This window comes from Pan paniscus, chromosome 11, assembly GCF_029289425.2.
Source record: "Pan paniscus chromosome 11, NHGRI_mPanPan1-v2.0_pri, whole genome shotgun sequence".
In the NCBI taxonomy this organism is placed as follows: Eukaryota; Metazoa; Chordata; class Mammalia; order Primates; family Hominidae; genus Pan; species Pan paniscus.
Genome location: NC_073260.2, coordinates 53915552 through 53933427, shown reverse-complemented (window position 1 = coordinate 53933427; position 17876 = coordinate 53915552). Strand labels below are relative to the sequence as shown.

Genomic DNA, 17876 nt, shown 5'->3' with positions numbered 1-17876 from the left:
TCAAGAGACTGAATCTTGCTTCCCAACACTAGCTTGGTATCTGAGACCATCTGCCTGCTGACTGGCTTTCCTGGCACAAACATTCTGCATGTAGGCACAGTGTGTTCCTGGACTCCATGTCAACCCGTTCACCCTCATGTTCCCTTGGTTCCTGTCCCCAGTCCAGCGAGCAGAACTGATTACAGATCTTGACAACAGAAGATACAGATTTAAAATAACTTGCCTGTTCCCGTGGACTTTATCCACTAGTGAAGGAGGACAAGTGGACAAGGGGAGAGGGTAGGTGGGGGCCCCTTTCCTATTCCTCCCATTCCACTTTATACAAACCCCAGCTAGACCACTGGGAGAGCAACAGGGGTTAAGAATGACTGCATCTAAATATTGTCATCTGGTCCACTCTTCTTCCATCTTGTACACAAGGATATCATGTGTTTTGTTTAAATTACTGGGAATTTCGTCTGCTCAGTGTTTGTTTTGTCTGCAGCCATTCCCAGAATTCTAGGGCAAGACTAGCTTCTTTGCCAATGGGGTGAACAGGAAGGAACCCAAGTAGGAATGGCCTTTTTAAAAAAATCCCTTCCCACCCTCTTAATTACGTAATGCATGCATTTTTATAGCTTTTTTGCTCATTCCATTACCTGAGGTCAGCCACTGATATTTAACCCATCCTTAGCCTCGGAGGAGGTCAGAGGAGCACTCGTCATATTGATTTAGCTAGCGGTGACATGATTTCCTCCTGTGCCACTCAAATTCTCTCCTTCTTTAACTTGATGCTCATATGATGTTTCACTTGTCTTTGCAGATTGTTAGGAAGATGAGAATTAGCTTTCATTTTTGATGTTGCCATAGAGAAGACTCCATGGTAATCTTTATTTGCACAATCAACTTTTTCTTTTCCCCCAGAAATTGCAAATTCTTATGTGAGAGACAGCTTTCTGGAGTCTGCAAGCATAGATTATCGTCTCTCTTTTGATGGTAAATTTCTTATATCTCCACCAACAATAAAATACTTACATATAATTTTGGCATGTCATATTGATTGCCAACTACAAGTAAGAATATTCCTTGATTTTAAATCTAGATTATGAAAATTTGAGTAGCCACAAAAAATTATTGTGTACAAATTTATAGACCTCTTCTTAGGATTAAATAAGTTAATATTAACTAATATTTATTGTATAGTTAAGGTATGGCAGAAGCTTCCTATGTACTATTTCATTTTATACTTAAAACAATATTCCATGCAAAATGCTATAATTTCCCTATACCTCCAATTTGCACATGATAAAACTGGGCCTCATAAAGTTTTCACCCTAGAGTTCTCTGCTTAGTAAGAAGTAGAAGGAAGTCTAAACCTAAGTCATCTGATTTCAGAGCCCACATAGTTAAAATGCTCTAAATGCAGCTTCCCATGGTGATGGTGACTATGAGAGCCTGTCACATATGATGTAGGACCCCAGTGCTTCCCTGTAACATGTGCAAGATTCCCGTGATGACGGTGACTATGAAAGCCTGTCACATACGATGTAGGACAGTGCTTCCCTGTAACATGTGCAAGATTCCCATGATGATGGTGACTATGAGCCTTTCACATATGATGTAGGACAGTGCTTCCTCTGTAACATGCACAAGATTCCTGTGATGATGGTGACTATGAGAGCCTGTCACATATGATGTAGGGCCCCACTGCTTCCTCTGTAACATGCACAAGATTCCCGTGATGATGGTGACTATGAAAGCCTGTCACATACGATGTAGGACAGTGCTTTCCTGTAACATGCGCAAGATTCCCATGATGATGGTGACTATGAGAGCCCGTCACATATGATGTAGGACAGTGCTTCCCTGTAACATGTACAAGATTCCCGTGATGATGGTGAGTATGAGAGCCTGTCACATATGACGTAGGACAGTGCTTTCCTGTAACATGCGCAAGATTCCCATGATGATGGTGACTATGAGAGCCCGTCACATATGATGTAGGACAGTGCTTCCCTGTAACATGTACAAGATTCCCGTGATGATGGTGAGTATGAGAGCCTGTCACATATGACGTAGGACAGTGCTTCCTCTGTAACATGCACAAGATTCATCCGTGGATCTTATTAAAATAGAAACTCATAGACCACACTTTGACTAGCTAAGATAGGAGCATTTAAATGGATGTCTTGGTGACAGTGCTAAGATGCTACTGTTCATGTGGGCACTGGCTCACCATATTAACGAAGCTTAGGACCTCCAGTCCCGGCTGGAAAAGAAATACAGATACATAGGATGTGACTGTGCATATGGAATGTCTGTTGTGTTCTGGACATTGTACTAGACACTAGAGATAAAAAGTCAAATATCCCTTGCCTCTATCTGAAAGGAGCTTCCTACTCAGTGGCTTCTGACTGCAGTGTATATATTCTCTTCTGTCCTGGGTGGGTGAGCTCTATCTCAATGTTGGTAACTGAACACTGCCCAATGGGTTTGATGAGGGAGATCATAGCTAGCTGTGCTCCCACAAAGCTATGACCATAGCATATCTCGTGATGCCATTTCCCCCTTGTCAGAAGGGTCCCTCCAGTATCATACATGCTCCCCATGATTATAAATTCTTCCTCTTTGCACTAAATGTTCCTAAATCTTGCAAAGATAAAAACATAAACCACATTCTCGTCATATTAGTTATATAAATATATATGCACCCAATACAGGAGCACCAAGATTCATAAAGCAAGTCCTGAGTGACCTACGAAGAGACTTAGACTCCCACACATTAATAATGGGAGACTTTAACACCCCACTGTCAACATTAGACAGATCAACGAGACAGAAAGTCAACAAGGATACCCAGGAATTGAACTCAGCTATGCACCAAGCGGACCTAATAGACATCTACAGAACTCTCCACCCCAAATCAACAGAATATACATTTTTTTCAGCACCACACCACACCTATTCCAAAATTGACCACATACTTGGAAGTAAAGCTCTCCTCAGCAAATGTAAAAGAACAGAAATTATAACAAACTATCTCTCAGACCACAGTGCAATCAAACTAGAACTCAGGATTAAGAATCTCACTCAAAGCTGCTCAACTACGTGGAAACTGAACAACCAGCTCCTGAATGACTAATAGGTACATAACGAAATGAAGGCAGAAATAAAGATGTTCTTTGAAACCAAGGAGAACAAAGACACAACATACCAGAATCTCTGGGACACATTTAAAGCAGTGTGTAGAGGGAAATTTATAGCACTAAATGCCCACAGGAGAAAGCAGGAAAGATCCAAAATTGACACCCTAACATCACAATTAAAAGAACTAGAAAAGCGAGAGCAAACACATTCAAAAGCTAGCAGAAGGCAAGAAATAACTAAAATCAGAGCAGAACTGAAGGAAATAGAGACACAAAAAACCCTTCAAAAAATTAATGAATCCAGGAGCTGGTTTTTTGAAAGGATCAACAAAATTGATAGACCGCTAGCAAGACTAATAAAGAAAAAAGAGAGAAGAATCAAATAGACTCAATAAAAAATGATAAAGGGGATATCACTACCGATCCCACAGAAATACAAACTACCATCAGAGAATACTACAAACACCTCTATGCAAATAAACTAGAAAATCTAGAAGAAATGGATAAATTCCTCGACACATACACTCTCCCGACTAAACCAGGAAGAAGTTGAATCTCTGAATAGACCAATAACAGGATCTGAAATTGTGGCAATAATCAATAGCTTACCAATATTAGTTATATAATAATGATAAAAATTCTTTACCTTTCTTTCTTTTTTTTTTTTTTGAGACGGAGTCTTGCTCTGTCGCCCAGGCTGGAGTGCAGTGGCGCGATCTTGGTTCACTGCAAGCTCCGCCTCCCAGGTTGACAGCATTCTCCTGCCTCAGCCTCCCGAGTAGCTGGGACTACAGTCACCCGCCACCATGCCTGGCTAATTTTTTGTATTTTTAGTAGAGACGGGGTTTCACCGTGTTAGCCAGGATGGTCTTGATCTCCTGACTTTGTGATCCGCCCACCTCAGCCTCCCAAAGTGCTGGGATTACAGGCGTGAGTCACCGCACCCAGCCCAAGTTCCTTACTTTTCATGTGTTTAATATTTTCTCCCAGTTTATAGAATATATTGATTAAGAGTAAATTTTAGCCACGCATATCTATTAAAAACTTCGTGATATACTTTGCTATATTTAAATTTCTTATGCTCTTATAAAATGTGTGTTCTGGACTCATGTTGGCTTCCATTTCTTCCCTCTGGCTTCTATTAGTTTAGGCTATGAGCAGAGATGGACAAGGTGGCTACTGTAATGGATCAAGGCTATGAGCATCTTGTGAAGTAGGATGTTAAATCTGTAAATATCAGAATGAATCCAAACTTATCAATTCAAAACTGCATTGTAAAACAGCTCAAAAAAGACTAAAAACACAGCTCTGCACTTTAGGAGGCTGAGGCAGGCAGATTGCTTGAGCTCAGGAGTTGGAGACAAGTCTAGGAAACATGGAAAAACCCTGTCTGTACAAAAAAATATATTTTTAATTAGCTGGGTATGGTGGTATGAGCCTGTGGTCGCAGCTTTTCAGGAGGCTGAGGTGAGAGGATTGCTTGTGCCTAGAAGGTGGAGGCTGCAGTGAGCTCTGATCACACCACTGCATTCCAGCCTAGGTGACAGAGTGAGACCCGTTTCAAAAACAAACAAACAAAAATAACTAAAAAAAACAGGTCTAAACGAAGGTGGCCAGAAAAGTAGCTCAACTTGTTCCTGTCTGGTTAAATACAAACATAAATGAACTACTTATATGCCCCAGTGGCTTCATAATGCTGAAAGCAAAGTCAATTGTTCTAGCAGGTTCTGGAAAACTTTATCATATCATGGGGTTCAATGAAAATATCAAATCATAAATAAAATAATCAAATCTGAAAGTGAATCTCGTTTCAAAGACCTCAGAAGCCACTGTGTCGGAAGCTCTTTTCAGATACAGACAAGGGATTATTTGACTCCTTATCTCTGTTGTCTAGCACAATGTGCAGAACACAACAGATATTCCATATGCACAGTCACATCCTATGTATGTGTATTTCTTTTCCAGCAAGGACTAGAGGTCCTAAGCTTTATTTATATGGTGAGCCAGTTCCCAAATGAGCAGGAGAATCTTAGCACAGTCACCTACACACTCGTTTCAATGCTCTGGCCCCTTATCCAAGCTAGTCAAAGTGTGGTCTATGGTTTTGCATTTTAAGGAGATCCCCGGGCGAATCTTGTGGCTGTCAAAGGAGGAGAAGCACTGCCGAAAAGGTGAACTAATTTATCGAGGTAGGCTGGCTATTTATTTATTTATCTTGTTGATGGGAAGATTCAAATTGACATACACAATCACCCCCATAAAGATTTCAGGTAAAAAACAAACAAAGGTTTAGATATCAGATGTGTTTTACAATTACCACACCACTCTTTACTACAGCATCCAGTAGCACATTTCCAATAGACTTAGGTGAAAATTTCTATCTCATGAGCCTTCTGTCAGTACTTTTAAAATTGGATACTCAATAAATAGTGGCCAAATTGAATCTCTTACAGGCATCTCACTCAAACTGCAGTCATACTTTCCAATAGGCCCCATAAAAATCCTTGTTCTGGAGCAATCTAATATATTTATCCACCTCTTTAGACACTTAGGTAAGTATAATAATACAAGTTTGTGTGTGTGTGTGTGTGTATTGTGTACCTTGTGGCCTCTTGCCCAGTTTCTGCAACACCTGAAGCTGAGGCAAGTTTAATGTAAATAACGTCCAGCAATGTTAGAAATGTTGACTTTTATGTGTCCATCAGGAAAAAAGGATGAATGTTATTGTAGAGGAAATTTTCATTCTGGAAAAAATGCATACTGTTTGAATATTACTTTCATGCTTTCCACAGATATTATACACAGATATTATATTCCAAGGGTTATGTTTCAAAGTCATCAAAAATAGAAAATACCTTTTATATTTCTAGCTGAAAATAATAACAGTGATTAGCCTACCTTTGGGGAAATGTGATAAAAATACTAACGACCATCACAACTGATTAAAAGCATAAAATGTGCAATGATTTAAACTACATGTTCTTTATATGAATTATATGCATAGAAATATAGACACATTTGATAAATTCTATTTAAAGTCTGAGTGCTTTGGTAAATGATTCAGTCATCTGTAGATTGAAGGGATTACTTTTATCTGCCTTCATAGTGAGAATTAGATTTCTATTCTTTATAAAGCAGGGAATATAGATTGTGCATGGAGTAAAAGCATTCAATCATTATTAATAATGATGGTAGCGGCGCTGCAGAGGAGAAAGCCTGTCAGAGTAATGTATTCAGTTTTACATCATAATCAGAGTGTGTCGATCTCTGCTGAAGGCAGAATTAAAAAGCCCTTCAACATTTTTAAAATAATAGATGAAAAACATCTCAAAGTCACTTTTAAAATTTGAATTGACGATTCCACATAACAGGAAAAGGACCAAGAACATCTTAAAGAAATACTTCACGATGGAAGTGATGTTTTAAGTGCAATTTCATCAAGGAGAAGTTTTTTCCAGAAAGTCTTTTGACCTCAGGAAGAATCTCATTAGTTTACTCTGGTAAATAGTTTCTAGTAAAATGAGAAAGAGTTGACTTTTTAAAAACAATAAAAAATTTACACGGTTTAATCTAATGTTGTGATTTCGAAAGTGCTGCTTGGGCCCTCATAGTTATGCATGTGTATTTATACGCATTTTCTTGGCTCACTCAAACGCCAATAAAATACTTTACTATCCAGGCTCCTTAAAAGCCAAATTAATTTCTAAAAGTGAGGATTGTATGTATTCTGTGAGGTGTGTGCAGGTGTATGCATGATATGTGTGTGTGGTCTGTGTGTGTAGTAGGTACATGGGGTATGTATATGTGTGTGTGGAGTGTATTGTGGGTGTTATGTGTGTATACTGTGTGTAGTATGTGGGTGGTGCATGGTGTGTATAAGTGCTGTGTTTGTGGTGTGTGTGTGTGGTGTGTATGTGTACTATGTGTGGTGTGTGCATGTGATATGTGTGTGGTGTATGTGATGTGTGTGTATGGTGCTGTGTGTGTGCAGTGTGTGTAGTGTTTGATGTGTGCTTGATGTGTTTGTAGAATGTGTGTGTGGTGTGGTGTATGTATGTGAGGTATGTGTTTGCTCTATGTGTGTGGCACTGTATGTACGTGTGCAGTGTGTGGGGAGTATGTGTGGGGTGTGTGGTGTGTGGGGAGTATGTATGGGGTGTGTGATGTGTGTGGTGCTGTATGTGTGTGGTGTATGTGTAGTAGATTCATGTGTGTGGTGTGGGGGTGTGTGCACGTGTGCACATACTGTGTGGTGTGTGTGATGTCTGTGGGGGGTGTGTTTGCACATGGTGTGTACACAGTGTGTGTGGTGTCAGAGGTGTGCATGTGTGCACATGGTGTGTGTACAGTGTGTGGGGTGTGTGCATGTATACATGGTGTGGGTGCAGTGTGGTGTCTGTGTGTGGTGTCTGGGGTGTGTGTGCATGGTGTGTGCATGTATACATGGTGTGTGTGCTGTGTGTGGTGTCTGTGGTGTCTAGGGTGTGTGTGCGTGTGCACATGGTGTGGTGTGTGCAGTGTGTGGTGTCTGTGCAGGGTGTGTGTGCATGTGTACATGGTGTGTGTGCAGTGTGTGTGTATACATGGTGTGCTGTGTGCAGTGTGTGTGGTGTCTGTGGGTGGTGTCTGTGTGGGGTGCGTGCATGTGTACATGTGTGTGCAGTGTGTGGTGTGCGTACGTGTGCACATGGTGTGTGTGCGGTGTGTGTGGGGTGTGTGCAGTGCGTGTGGTGTCTTGGTTGTGTGTGCAGTGTGTTGTCTGAGGGGTGTGTGTGTGCACGTGCATGGTGTGTGGTGTGTGTAAATGTGTACATGGTGTGTGTGTCGTGTGTGTGGCTTCTGCATGTGGGGTGTGCATGTGCACATGTGTGTGCAGTGTGGTGTGTATGTGGGTGTGTGCGTGTGCACATGGTGTGTGTGTAGTGTGTCTGCTGTGTGCAGTGTGTGGTGTCTGGGGTGTGCATGTGCACGTGGCGTGTGTGGTGTGCGTGTGGTGTATGGGGTGTGTGTGTGCACATGGTGTGTGTGTGCAGTATGTGTGGTGTCTGGGGTGCATGTGTGCACATGGAATGGTGTGTGTCGTGTGTGTGATGTCGGGTGTGCATATGCACATGGTGTGTGTGCAGTGTGTGTGGTGTCTGTGGGGTGTGTGCATGTGCACATGGTGTGTGTACTGTGTGTGGTGTATGTGTGTGGGGTGTGTGTGTGCACATGGTGTGTGTGCAGTGTGTTTTTGTGCAGTGTATGCATGTGCATATGGTGTGTGTGCAGTGTGTGTGGTGTCTGTGGTGTGTGTGTGCACATGGTGTGTATGCAGTGTGGTGTGTGTGTGGCGTGTGTGCACATAGTGTGTGTGGTGTCTATGTGTGGTGTGTGTGCAGTGTGTGTGGTGTCTGGGGTGTATGCATGTGTACATGGTGTGTGTGCAGTAGGTGTGTTTGTGGGGTGTGGGCAGTGGGTGTGAGGGGTGTGTGTGCCTGTGCACATGGTGTGTATGCTGTTTGTGTGGTGTCTGTGTGTGGGGTGTGTGTGCATGTGCACATGGTGTGGTGTGTGCAGTGTGTGTGTTATGAGTGACTGCTTCTCTTAGCATGTGGACATCAGTCTTCCAGACCAGCTTTCTCCATGTGTCTGGGAACATAAGAAACAAGTTTCTGCAATAATTGTTACACAGCTTTTCCAGAGAGGGACCAAATCTCTGTCGTGAGTGGGTATCTGCATCATTTCGCAGGAGGGAATGTGATGTCCTGGCTTGGCTCACACCCTCTGTGGGTTTAGGCACAGGTTCCTGCTGGATCCCTCACTGTGGCCAGAGAGGGAGGGCTCTGCTTCACCACAGGGCACCAGAAGAGGACTGGTGCGCGGGAAGACCAGGTAATCATAATGCTATTAATAATAGCAGTAATCATACTGTTTTATACATTGTATATGTCATAAGGATTTTAACTTTCATGTAACATAATTGCTGTAAAAGTTTCCCCAGTTTGTTTTGTGCTATTTACCTGGTGTTAAAATGTGTAAGAATTTACATTTTAGGTATGTTAGGTTTATTCCTTTTTATATGGTTTCTGTTTGAAATTTTGATTTTAGAAGACATTCATTCTCAGGGTCATAAAACACACACACATCTGATTTTCTTTTTTCTCTCTCTTTTTTTTTTTTACATTTAATACTGGAATTAACTTTTATGTAAGGTGTAGGACCATGATTCAATTCTGTCATTTTATATTCTCAAATCATTACCCAATATTTTAATACCACAAATGGAACAATCGCTCTGTTTTGTGGGTTTAAAATGTTACCCTGTTACTAGATAAAATTACACTCAATTTCTGTGTTTTTAATTCTCTTTCATTAATGTGTTTATTTTTGTGCCATTTCAAATTTGTTTAATTTTGGATAGTGATAATAACCTTAAATATCTTATAGTAAATTTTATAATAATGGCTCTCATTGTATGTGTGTGTTCAATATATGGATTTAAAATCACATGTTCTTGTTCGAAAATATTTTTCTTGAAATTTTTATTGGAATTTGAGCATATTTTTAAATGATTTACAGCAAACTAAAGAGTTAATATTATTGAGTCCCGTCATCCAGAATGTGACATGCAAATTCCTCAGACCTCTTTTAATGCCATTTAGTCAGAATTAATATGTGAAATCAATATAAATTAGTATAAATGAGTATAACTAATGATTAAAATAAATTAATGTGTTTGGCTCCACGTTTCTGTCTTCTGCCTTCTATCATTGATGTTTTATTCCTATCCTTGTTGTTTTCTATAGTTTCTTTTATTATGTCTTTTTCTGTCTTGTGATTTGAAAACTATATGACACATTTTAATGTTTTAATTTTTCTAATTTTTTGCTTTTAATTTTAACTAATTTTATTTTTTAGAGAAGTGCAGGTTCACAGCTAAACGGAGCAGAGAGTACAGACTTCTCATATGTCCCTTTCCCCACACACAGCCTCCCCACTACAGCTTCCTGCCTCACAGGAGCACACCTGTGACAACGAGGAACCTACCTTGATCCTTCATTATCACTCAAAGCTTACAGTGCACATTCACGTTTACTCTTCACGTTGTACGTTCTGAGTCTTGACAAAAGTATAATGGCAACGGGATATTATTCACTGCTAACAGGAGATGAACTATCAAGCCACAAAAAAATACATGGAGGAAACTTAAATGCATATTGCTAAAAGAAGAAGCCAATCCGAAAAGTCTACGTACTGTTCGATTCCAATTATATGGCGTTCTGGAAACGGTGAAACTATGGGATCAGTAGAAAGATCAGTGGTTGCCATGGACCAAGGGGAAGGAAGAGATGGATACACAGAGCACAGAGAATCTTCACGGCAGTAAAACCATTCTGTATGATACTATAATGGTAGATATATACATTTGTAAAAATCTATCTTAACTTTTAATCTTTTAAATTACATTTTTTTTTTGATGGAGTCTTGCTCTGTCGCAAGGCAGGAGTGCAGTGGCACGATCTCGGCTTACTGCAACCTCCGCCTCCCGGGTTCAAGCGAGTCTCCTGCCTCGGCCTCCCGAGTAGCTGGGACTACAGGTGCCCGCCGCTGCGCCTGGCTAATTTTTGTATTTTTAGTAGAGACTGCGTTCACCATCTTGGCCAGGCTGGTCTTGAACTCCTGACCTTGTGATTCATCTGCCTTGGCCTCCCAAAGTGCTGGGATTACAGGTGTCAGACACCGCACCTGGCCGTTTTTGTTTTAAGAACTGCAGACGAGCTGGGTGCAGTTGCTCAAGCCTGTAATGGCTGCATTTTGGGAGGCTGAAGTGGCTGGATTGCCTGAGCCTCAGAGTTCAAGACCAGGTAGGCAACATAGTGAGATCCCGTCTCTACAAAAAAAAATATTAAAAAAACATAGCCAAGCATAGTGCTGCATGCCTGTAGTCCCAGCTACTCAGGAGGCTGTGGTAGAAAAATCACTTGACCCAGCAGTTTGAGGCTGCAGTGAGCTATGATCATGCCACTGCACTCTGGCCTAGGCGACAGAGCGAAACCCCATCTCAAAACAAAGAACAACCAAAAACCTAGAAGCATACTCAGAGATATTGTGGGTTTGGTTCCAGACAACTGCAGTAAGGCAAATGTTACAAACAAAAACCTACAAGCACACCTCAGAGATAGTGTGGGTTTTGTTCCAGACCACTTCAATAAGGCAAATGTTACAATCAAGTTAGTTGCATAAACATTTTATTTCCCAGTGCTTATAAAAGTTATGCTTAAACTATATTGTAGTCTAATGAGTATTTAATAATTATTAATTAGTAATTAATAGCATGTCTAAAAAACTGTGTACATACCTTAAGTTAAAATACGTCAGTGCTAAAAAATGCTAATGAATATCTGAGCCTTACCAAGTCATAATCTTTTTGCTGGTGAGAGTCTTGCCTCTATATTGATGACTGCTGGCTAATCAGTGTGGGGGCTGCTGAAGGTTGGAAGCCTGTGTCAATTTTTTAAAACAATGAAGTTTGTTCCTTTCACAAAAGATTTCCCTGTAGCATGTGATGCTGTTTGACAGCATTTTATCAACAATAGAACTTCTTTCAAAATTGGAGTAAACCCTCTCAAACCCTGCTGCTGCTTTATCAACTAGGTTTATGGAATATTCTAAATCCTTTGTTGTCATTTCAACAATGTTGATAGCATCTCCACCTGGATTATATTCCATCTCAAGAAAATATTTTCTTTGCTCGTCCATAAGAAGCAACTCCCTATTTGTTCAAGTTTCATCACGAGTTTACATCAATTTCATCTCACCTTAAGGCCCTAATTCTAATTCTAGTTGTCTTGTGATTTCTACCACATCTGCAGGGACTTCCTCCACTGACATCCTGAGCCCTCAAAGTCATCCATGAGGGCTGGAATCAACTTCTTCCAAACTCCTGTTAATGTGAATATTTCATCTTCCTCCCATCAATCACAAATGTCCTTAATGGCATTTAAGGATTGCTATTAAGGACATTTGTGATTCACGGGAGGAGGTTCAAATATCATGAAAGGATTAATGGTGAATCCTTTCCAAAAGGCTTTCAATTCAGTTTATCCAGATTCATCAAAGAAATCACTATCTATGACAGCTATACCTTTACAAAATGCAATTATTAATTAATAAAAACACTTGAAAGTCAAAACCACTCCTTGATCCACAGGCTAAAGGTAAATATTGTACTAGCAGCCATGAAAATAACATTAATTTCCAAGTACATCTCCATCTAAGTTTCTGGGTAGCTAGGTGAATTGTCAATAAGCAGCAATCTTTTTTTCTTTTTTCCTTTTCTTTCCTTTTATTTTTTCTTTTTCTTTCTTTTCTTTTCTTTTCTTTTTTTTGACGTAGTTTCGCTCTTGTTGCCCAGGCTGGAGTACAGTGGTGCGGTCTCGGCTCACTGCAACCTCTGCCTCCAGGGTTCAAGCCATTCTTCTGCCTCAGCCTCCCGAGTAGCTGAAATTACAGGTACTACCACCATGCCTGGCTAATTTTTTTGTATTTTTATTAGAGATGGGGTTTCATCATTTTGGCCAGGCTGGTCTTGAACTCCTGACCTCAGGTGATCCTCGGCCTCCCAAAGTGCAGGGATTACAAGTATGAGCCACTGTGCCTGGCCAACAAACAATCTTTTTAAAAGAATCGTTTTTTTTTTTTTTTCTGAGCAGTAGGTCTCAATAGTGGGATTAAAATATTCAGTAAACCATGCAATTAACAGATGTGCTGTCACCCAGACAGTGATGTTCCATTTCTAGAGCACAGAAAGAATAGATTTTGCATAATTCTTAAGGGCCCTGAGATTTTCAGAGTGGTCAATGAGCACTGGCTGTAACTTAAAGTCACCAGCTGCAGTGCTCCTCAAAGAGAGTCAGCCCATCCTTTGAAGTTTTGAAGCCAAGCGTTGACTTCTCTCTAGCTATGAAAATTCTACATCTTCACTAAGCTTAATCATTTCTAGCTCTGGACTTAAAGTGAGAGACTTGCAAGTCTTCCTTTCATTTGAGTTCTTTGAGGCCACTGTGGTTACTAATTAGCACCCCTGGTGGGTGTCACCCTCCTCCCTCCTCTATCGAGTTCACCTACACCAGGGCGTGGGGAAAGGCGCTTCCTGCACCCCACATGCCCTGCGCTCCTGGGGCTCTCCCACAGGGGGCTTTCGTGAGCCAGGCAGCAAGGGCCATCCCCCTGCTCCAGCCCAGCCAGGCTGCGCAGGCAGAAGGACTCTCCCAACCTGCCCGGGCATGCGGGGCTTTGTGTTCACTGCCCTGGCCCCTCCGAAACTGGGGCTCTCCCATCCTCAGACTCCCTGGTGGCCTCCGAACCCCAACAAATGACAAGAAGACCAGAACCCGCAGCGCGACGGCCTGCTGGGCGCGTGCTCAGTGGGACAGCTTGGGGCCCCTCAAGCTGAGTCACAGGGGAAAGGTGTGCTTGCGCCACCCACGTCCCACCGGAGTCCGTGGTGGGGCTGGAGCCCCAGGTCGCCAGGGCGGCATGGGAACTCGAAGACGGGGCACCTTCACCTCCGGAGCTCGTGACCCCGGAGGCCTCCGCGTCAAGCACAGATGCCAGCCAACCGGGCACCTCCCAACGGCTCCAGGAGCCGGGGCTCTTGTCTGCACTCACCTCCAGCCTGTTAGATGAGCTCCTGTCAACCCCAGAGTTTCAGCAAAAGGCACAACCTTTCCTAGATCCGGCGCCACTGGGGGAGCTGAAGGACGTGGAAGAGCCCGCTTTGCTGGAACCACTCCTCAGCCAGGAAGAACACAGGGCTCTCCTGGAGGAGCAGGTTGGGGCGGGTTTGGGGCAGGGTGGGGGCAGGGCGGCGGCCTCTCTTTCGCGGTGAACCTCAGGCTTGGTGTGGAGAGGCGTGTCTTCCCTTCCAGCTGACCTGCTTAGGATCCCTGAGTTCCAGGTCCAGCGAGAGACTCCACACAGAGGAGGGCTGTCAACAATGACAAGAAAGCATTCCTGAGCATCCCGGGGATCCCAGGGCTGGTTCAGGTACAGGGAGGTAGGCTGTCTACTGCGCATGCGCGGGTTTCCAGGCAGCAGCCTAGTTTTCTAACTAGCCCAGGCGGAGCTCTCATCCCTTTTCCCCCCGCGTTCTTCAATCGGGTTGGCGGAGACCTCAGTCCGCGAAACACTGGGCCGGGGCAGAAGCCAGGCCAGTTCTTTCTGCGGCTCGACTCCTCCGCCTCTTCGCTCACCATCAGTTGCCAACCCGTGTCCCGCCAGCCTCCTCGCCAGCACCATAAAGCGCCTTGCAACTAAATAAAGACCCCAGACCTCGCGCAAACCGGGGTGCTGCCCTTTCCAGGCAAGAGGGAAGGCAGGCAGAGATGAGGACAGGAACGGAGACAGAGTGAGATGGAAGGATGGAGCTAGGCAAGGACGGGTGGAAGGAGGGACCCCGGAAGGGAGAGAAAGAGGGAGGGAGGGAGAAAGGGAGGAAAAAGCCAGGGGAGGGAGGGAAGAACAGATGGAAGGATGGACCGAGGGACAAAAGGAGCAAGAAACAGAGAACGGAAGGCAGAGACAAAAACGGTCTTATGCCTCCAGAACCAACAGGACCCAGAACTCCGGGAAAATGTTGGGTGCCCAGTACAGGCTGAGTGCTGGGCCCACAGCCCCGTTGGCCGGCGGGGCGCTCAGCGGCCCTCTGGATCACCAGCCTGGGTTACTTCGTCCCGGAGCAATTCAGACCAATTCCGTTTCCGAAGGAATGAGCGAATTCCCCAGAGAGCAACGAGCCGAGACTCAGGTAGTTGTCTGTTTTTCATCCACATGGTTCACAGATGACATATCCCCACGTTGAGCCCTGCAACAGAGCTCGAGGCGGATAGTCCCATCCACACAGTAGTCACACCCAGGCCAACTGAAGCGTGATTCTGGATTCCACGTTTCTTTGCCCTCTGTAAAGGTGCCTGTTGCTCAAGTTTCTGCCCCCCAAAAGCGTGACCATGTTGACTGTTTGTTTCGCGAGCTCTGTGGTGCCCCAGAAACTTCCAGGAATGCGTGGAAGACCAGCATCGTGTCGGTGCTCTCCTTTCCAGTTTTCAAACAGGCTATATTGGAGACTCCCCATTTTGCAGGAAACAGGAATCCATCGTCAGGCCGTGATGCACGGGATGTTTCTTTTCTCTGTGGTTTCGCTCTCGTTGTCTACGTGAAAATGAACGAGATGAACACACCTGCGTGTGTGAGACTATCACGACAACTGTGACACCCAGGCGTTGGCAATAGAGTTGGCAGCCTGATCCTGGGACAAAGGTACTGATGGACATCCAGACACACCCCACCACAATCACTAGCAAACCCACTCCCAAACACACAGACACACACGGGCGCACGCGCGGGAACACAAGCACACACACAGACACACAAAGACACAGACAGCTTGAAGGAGAGCAAGGGACAGAGGGATGAGAGATAGAAACGGAAGGAGAGAAACAGCGATGGAGGGAGAGACAGAGAGGAACTGGGGAGATTGAGAGAGAGAGAGCAAGGTGGAGAGGGAAGTAGAGAAAGGGAAAGGGTGAGGGAGCTAGAGAGGGAGAGCAACAGAGCCTTAGAGAGGGAGGCTCTATCTGGTAGACAGGGGCCCCTTTGGCCAGGGTAGGGTGGAGGGTGCCTGGGCTGGGCTGGAACAGGGGGGCAGGGCCGCCCACGCGGGAAAACCAACGGAGCCCTGAGACGTGTTTTTACTTGGATTTATTGGTTGCTTTGGGGGTGCTTTTCGTAGCGTCATTCCTTTGTTGGCTCCTCCCTGTCCTCTTGGTGCTGTGGGCCCTGAAAGTTGTAGAGTGCGCCCCTCACTGTGGCAGGAGCAGTGGCGCTGAGCGTGCCCACGGGCCGCGGCTTGGGTCTCTCTCGTTTTCCGGGTGGTATGGCCGTGGACAATGGCAGTGGTGCCTGGCTGGCCCAAGAGCCCAGTCCAGCTACGCCTGCCTGATTCCAGGCGTCACCACCAACCCGGGGGCCGCGAGGCTGGGATCAGGCACCCAGGAGCCGCTTGCCTGTGGCGGGGCTGCTCTACCCCTCTACGCCCAAGCACCACCATCGCCGCGCTGCGCTTTCCGCCGACCCCCCAGAGCGTCCCGATGTCGCCGGCGGCCAGACCATGCGCGAGACAGCCCAGGCGCCAGAGGCCTCCATCCCCTGCCACGGCTCTGGACTCTCCAGGCGGCCACCCTCTCGCTGGGACTCCAGGCCTTCCCCAGGCTCTTGAGCTCCCGAGCTTCCAACACCTGGGGCCCGCTTAGGACGGGGTGTGCTCCGAGGCGTCAGGGCCCAGGGCCCACTGTCCTGGGGTCCCCTCCGGTCCTCCGCCTTGCCGCGGAAAAATTATTTTGGATTCCTCGCCGCCCCTCCTGCAAGGCCCCCTCTTGCCCCACATACCCAGAGCCGCCAGGGCTGCCCAGGGGCGAACAGCCGGCCCAGCCCCACGGGCCCTTTTTCTCACAATGCTCACACCATCGTCGCTTGTTCTGAGGAGGACCCGCCATGGCCAAAGGGGCAAGAAGGCTCTGCTTTGCCCCGCCCTGGCACTAGAGCCCCGGCAGCCTCATCCCGGGAAAGAGGGGCTGACGGACACCCAGACACACCCCACCACTACCACGAGCAAACCCACCCTGACACACACACGGATACACACGGGTGCATGCGCGCAGACACACACACACACACACCACACCACACGGACACACAAAGACACAGACACAGATAGCTTGAAGGGAGACCTCCCCTCATATTGTCTTATGCCCAATTTCTGCCTCCAAAGAAAGAAGAAGTAAAATCTAAAAGGCAGAAATGAAATCCACAGGCAGACAGCCCCGCGCCACACCCTGGGCCTGGTAGTTAAAGATCGACCCCTGACCTACTTGGTTATGTTATCTATAGATCACAGACATTGTATAGAAAAGCACTGTGAAAATCCCTGTCCTGTTTTGTTCTGATCTAATTACCTGTGCATGCAGCCCCCAGTCACGTACCCTCTGCTTCCTCAATCCATCAAGACCCTCTCACGCGGACCCCCTTAGAGTTGGAAGCCCTTAAGAGGGACAGGAATTGCTCACTCGGAGAGCTTGGTTTTTGGAGACATGAGTCTGCGGATGCTCCCAGCTGAATAAAGCCCTTCCTTCTACAACTCGGTGTCTGAGGGGTTCTGTCTGCAGCTCCTCCTGCTGCAGAAGGAGAGCAAGGGAGAGAGGGATGGAGAAATAGAACCAGAGGGAGAGAGAGAGACAGCGATAGAGAGAGAGAAAGAGAGACAGAAAAGGGGGGAGGAGAGAGAGAGGGGGGAAGAGAGAGCACCACAGTAGAGCGCGAGGTGGAGGGGGAAGTAGAGAAAGGGAGAGGGTGAGGGAGTTGTGGAGCGACAGCGACAGAGCCTTGGAGAGGGAGGCTCTGCTCAGGTAGACAGGGCACCTTTCAGCAGGCCGGGGTGGGGTGGAGGGTTCTTGGGCCAGGCTAGAACAAGGGGTCAGGGGCCCCCACCCAGGAAAATCAATGGAGCCCTGAGACGTGTTTTTTTTTTCTTGGATTGGTTGGTTGCTTTGGGGGTGCGTTTCATAAGGTCCTTCCTTTGTTTGCTTCTTTCTGTCTCCTTGATGCGGTGGGCCCCGAGATTTGTAGAGTGTGCTCGTGTGTCTGGCGGGAGCCGTGGCGCCGAGCCTGTCCACGGGGCGAGGCCTGGGTCTCTCTCCTGTCCTCCGGACTGGA

At 45.5% G+C, this 17876-nt stretch overlaps 1 protein-coding gene across 1 annotated transcript; it reads right to left on the bottom strand.

The window, feature by feature from the left end:
- Window positions 1–13132, bottom strand: LOC134728513 (histidine-rich glycoprotein-like). Its single transcript, XM_063593831.1, has 3 exons — window positions 7372–13132; window positions 1752–1995; window positions 1–187 (listed from the first exon to the last, which is right to left on the bottom strand). The coding sequence occupies exons 1-3, from the start codon at window positions 8336–8338 to the stop codon at window positions 1–3; spliced, it is 1398 nt and encodes a 465-aa protein (XP_063449901.1). The 5' UTR covers window positions 8339–13132.
- Between the last annotated feature and the right edge of the window lie 4744 nt (window positions 13133–17876).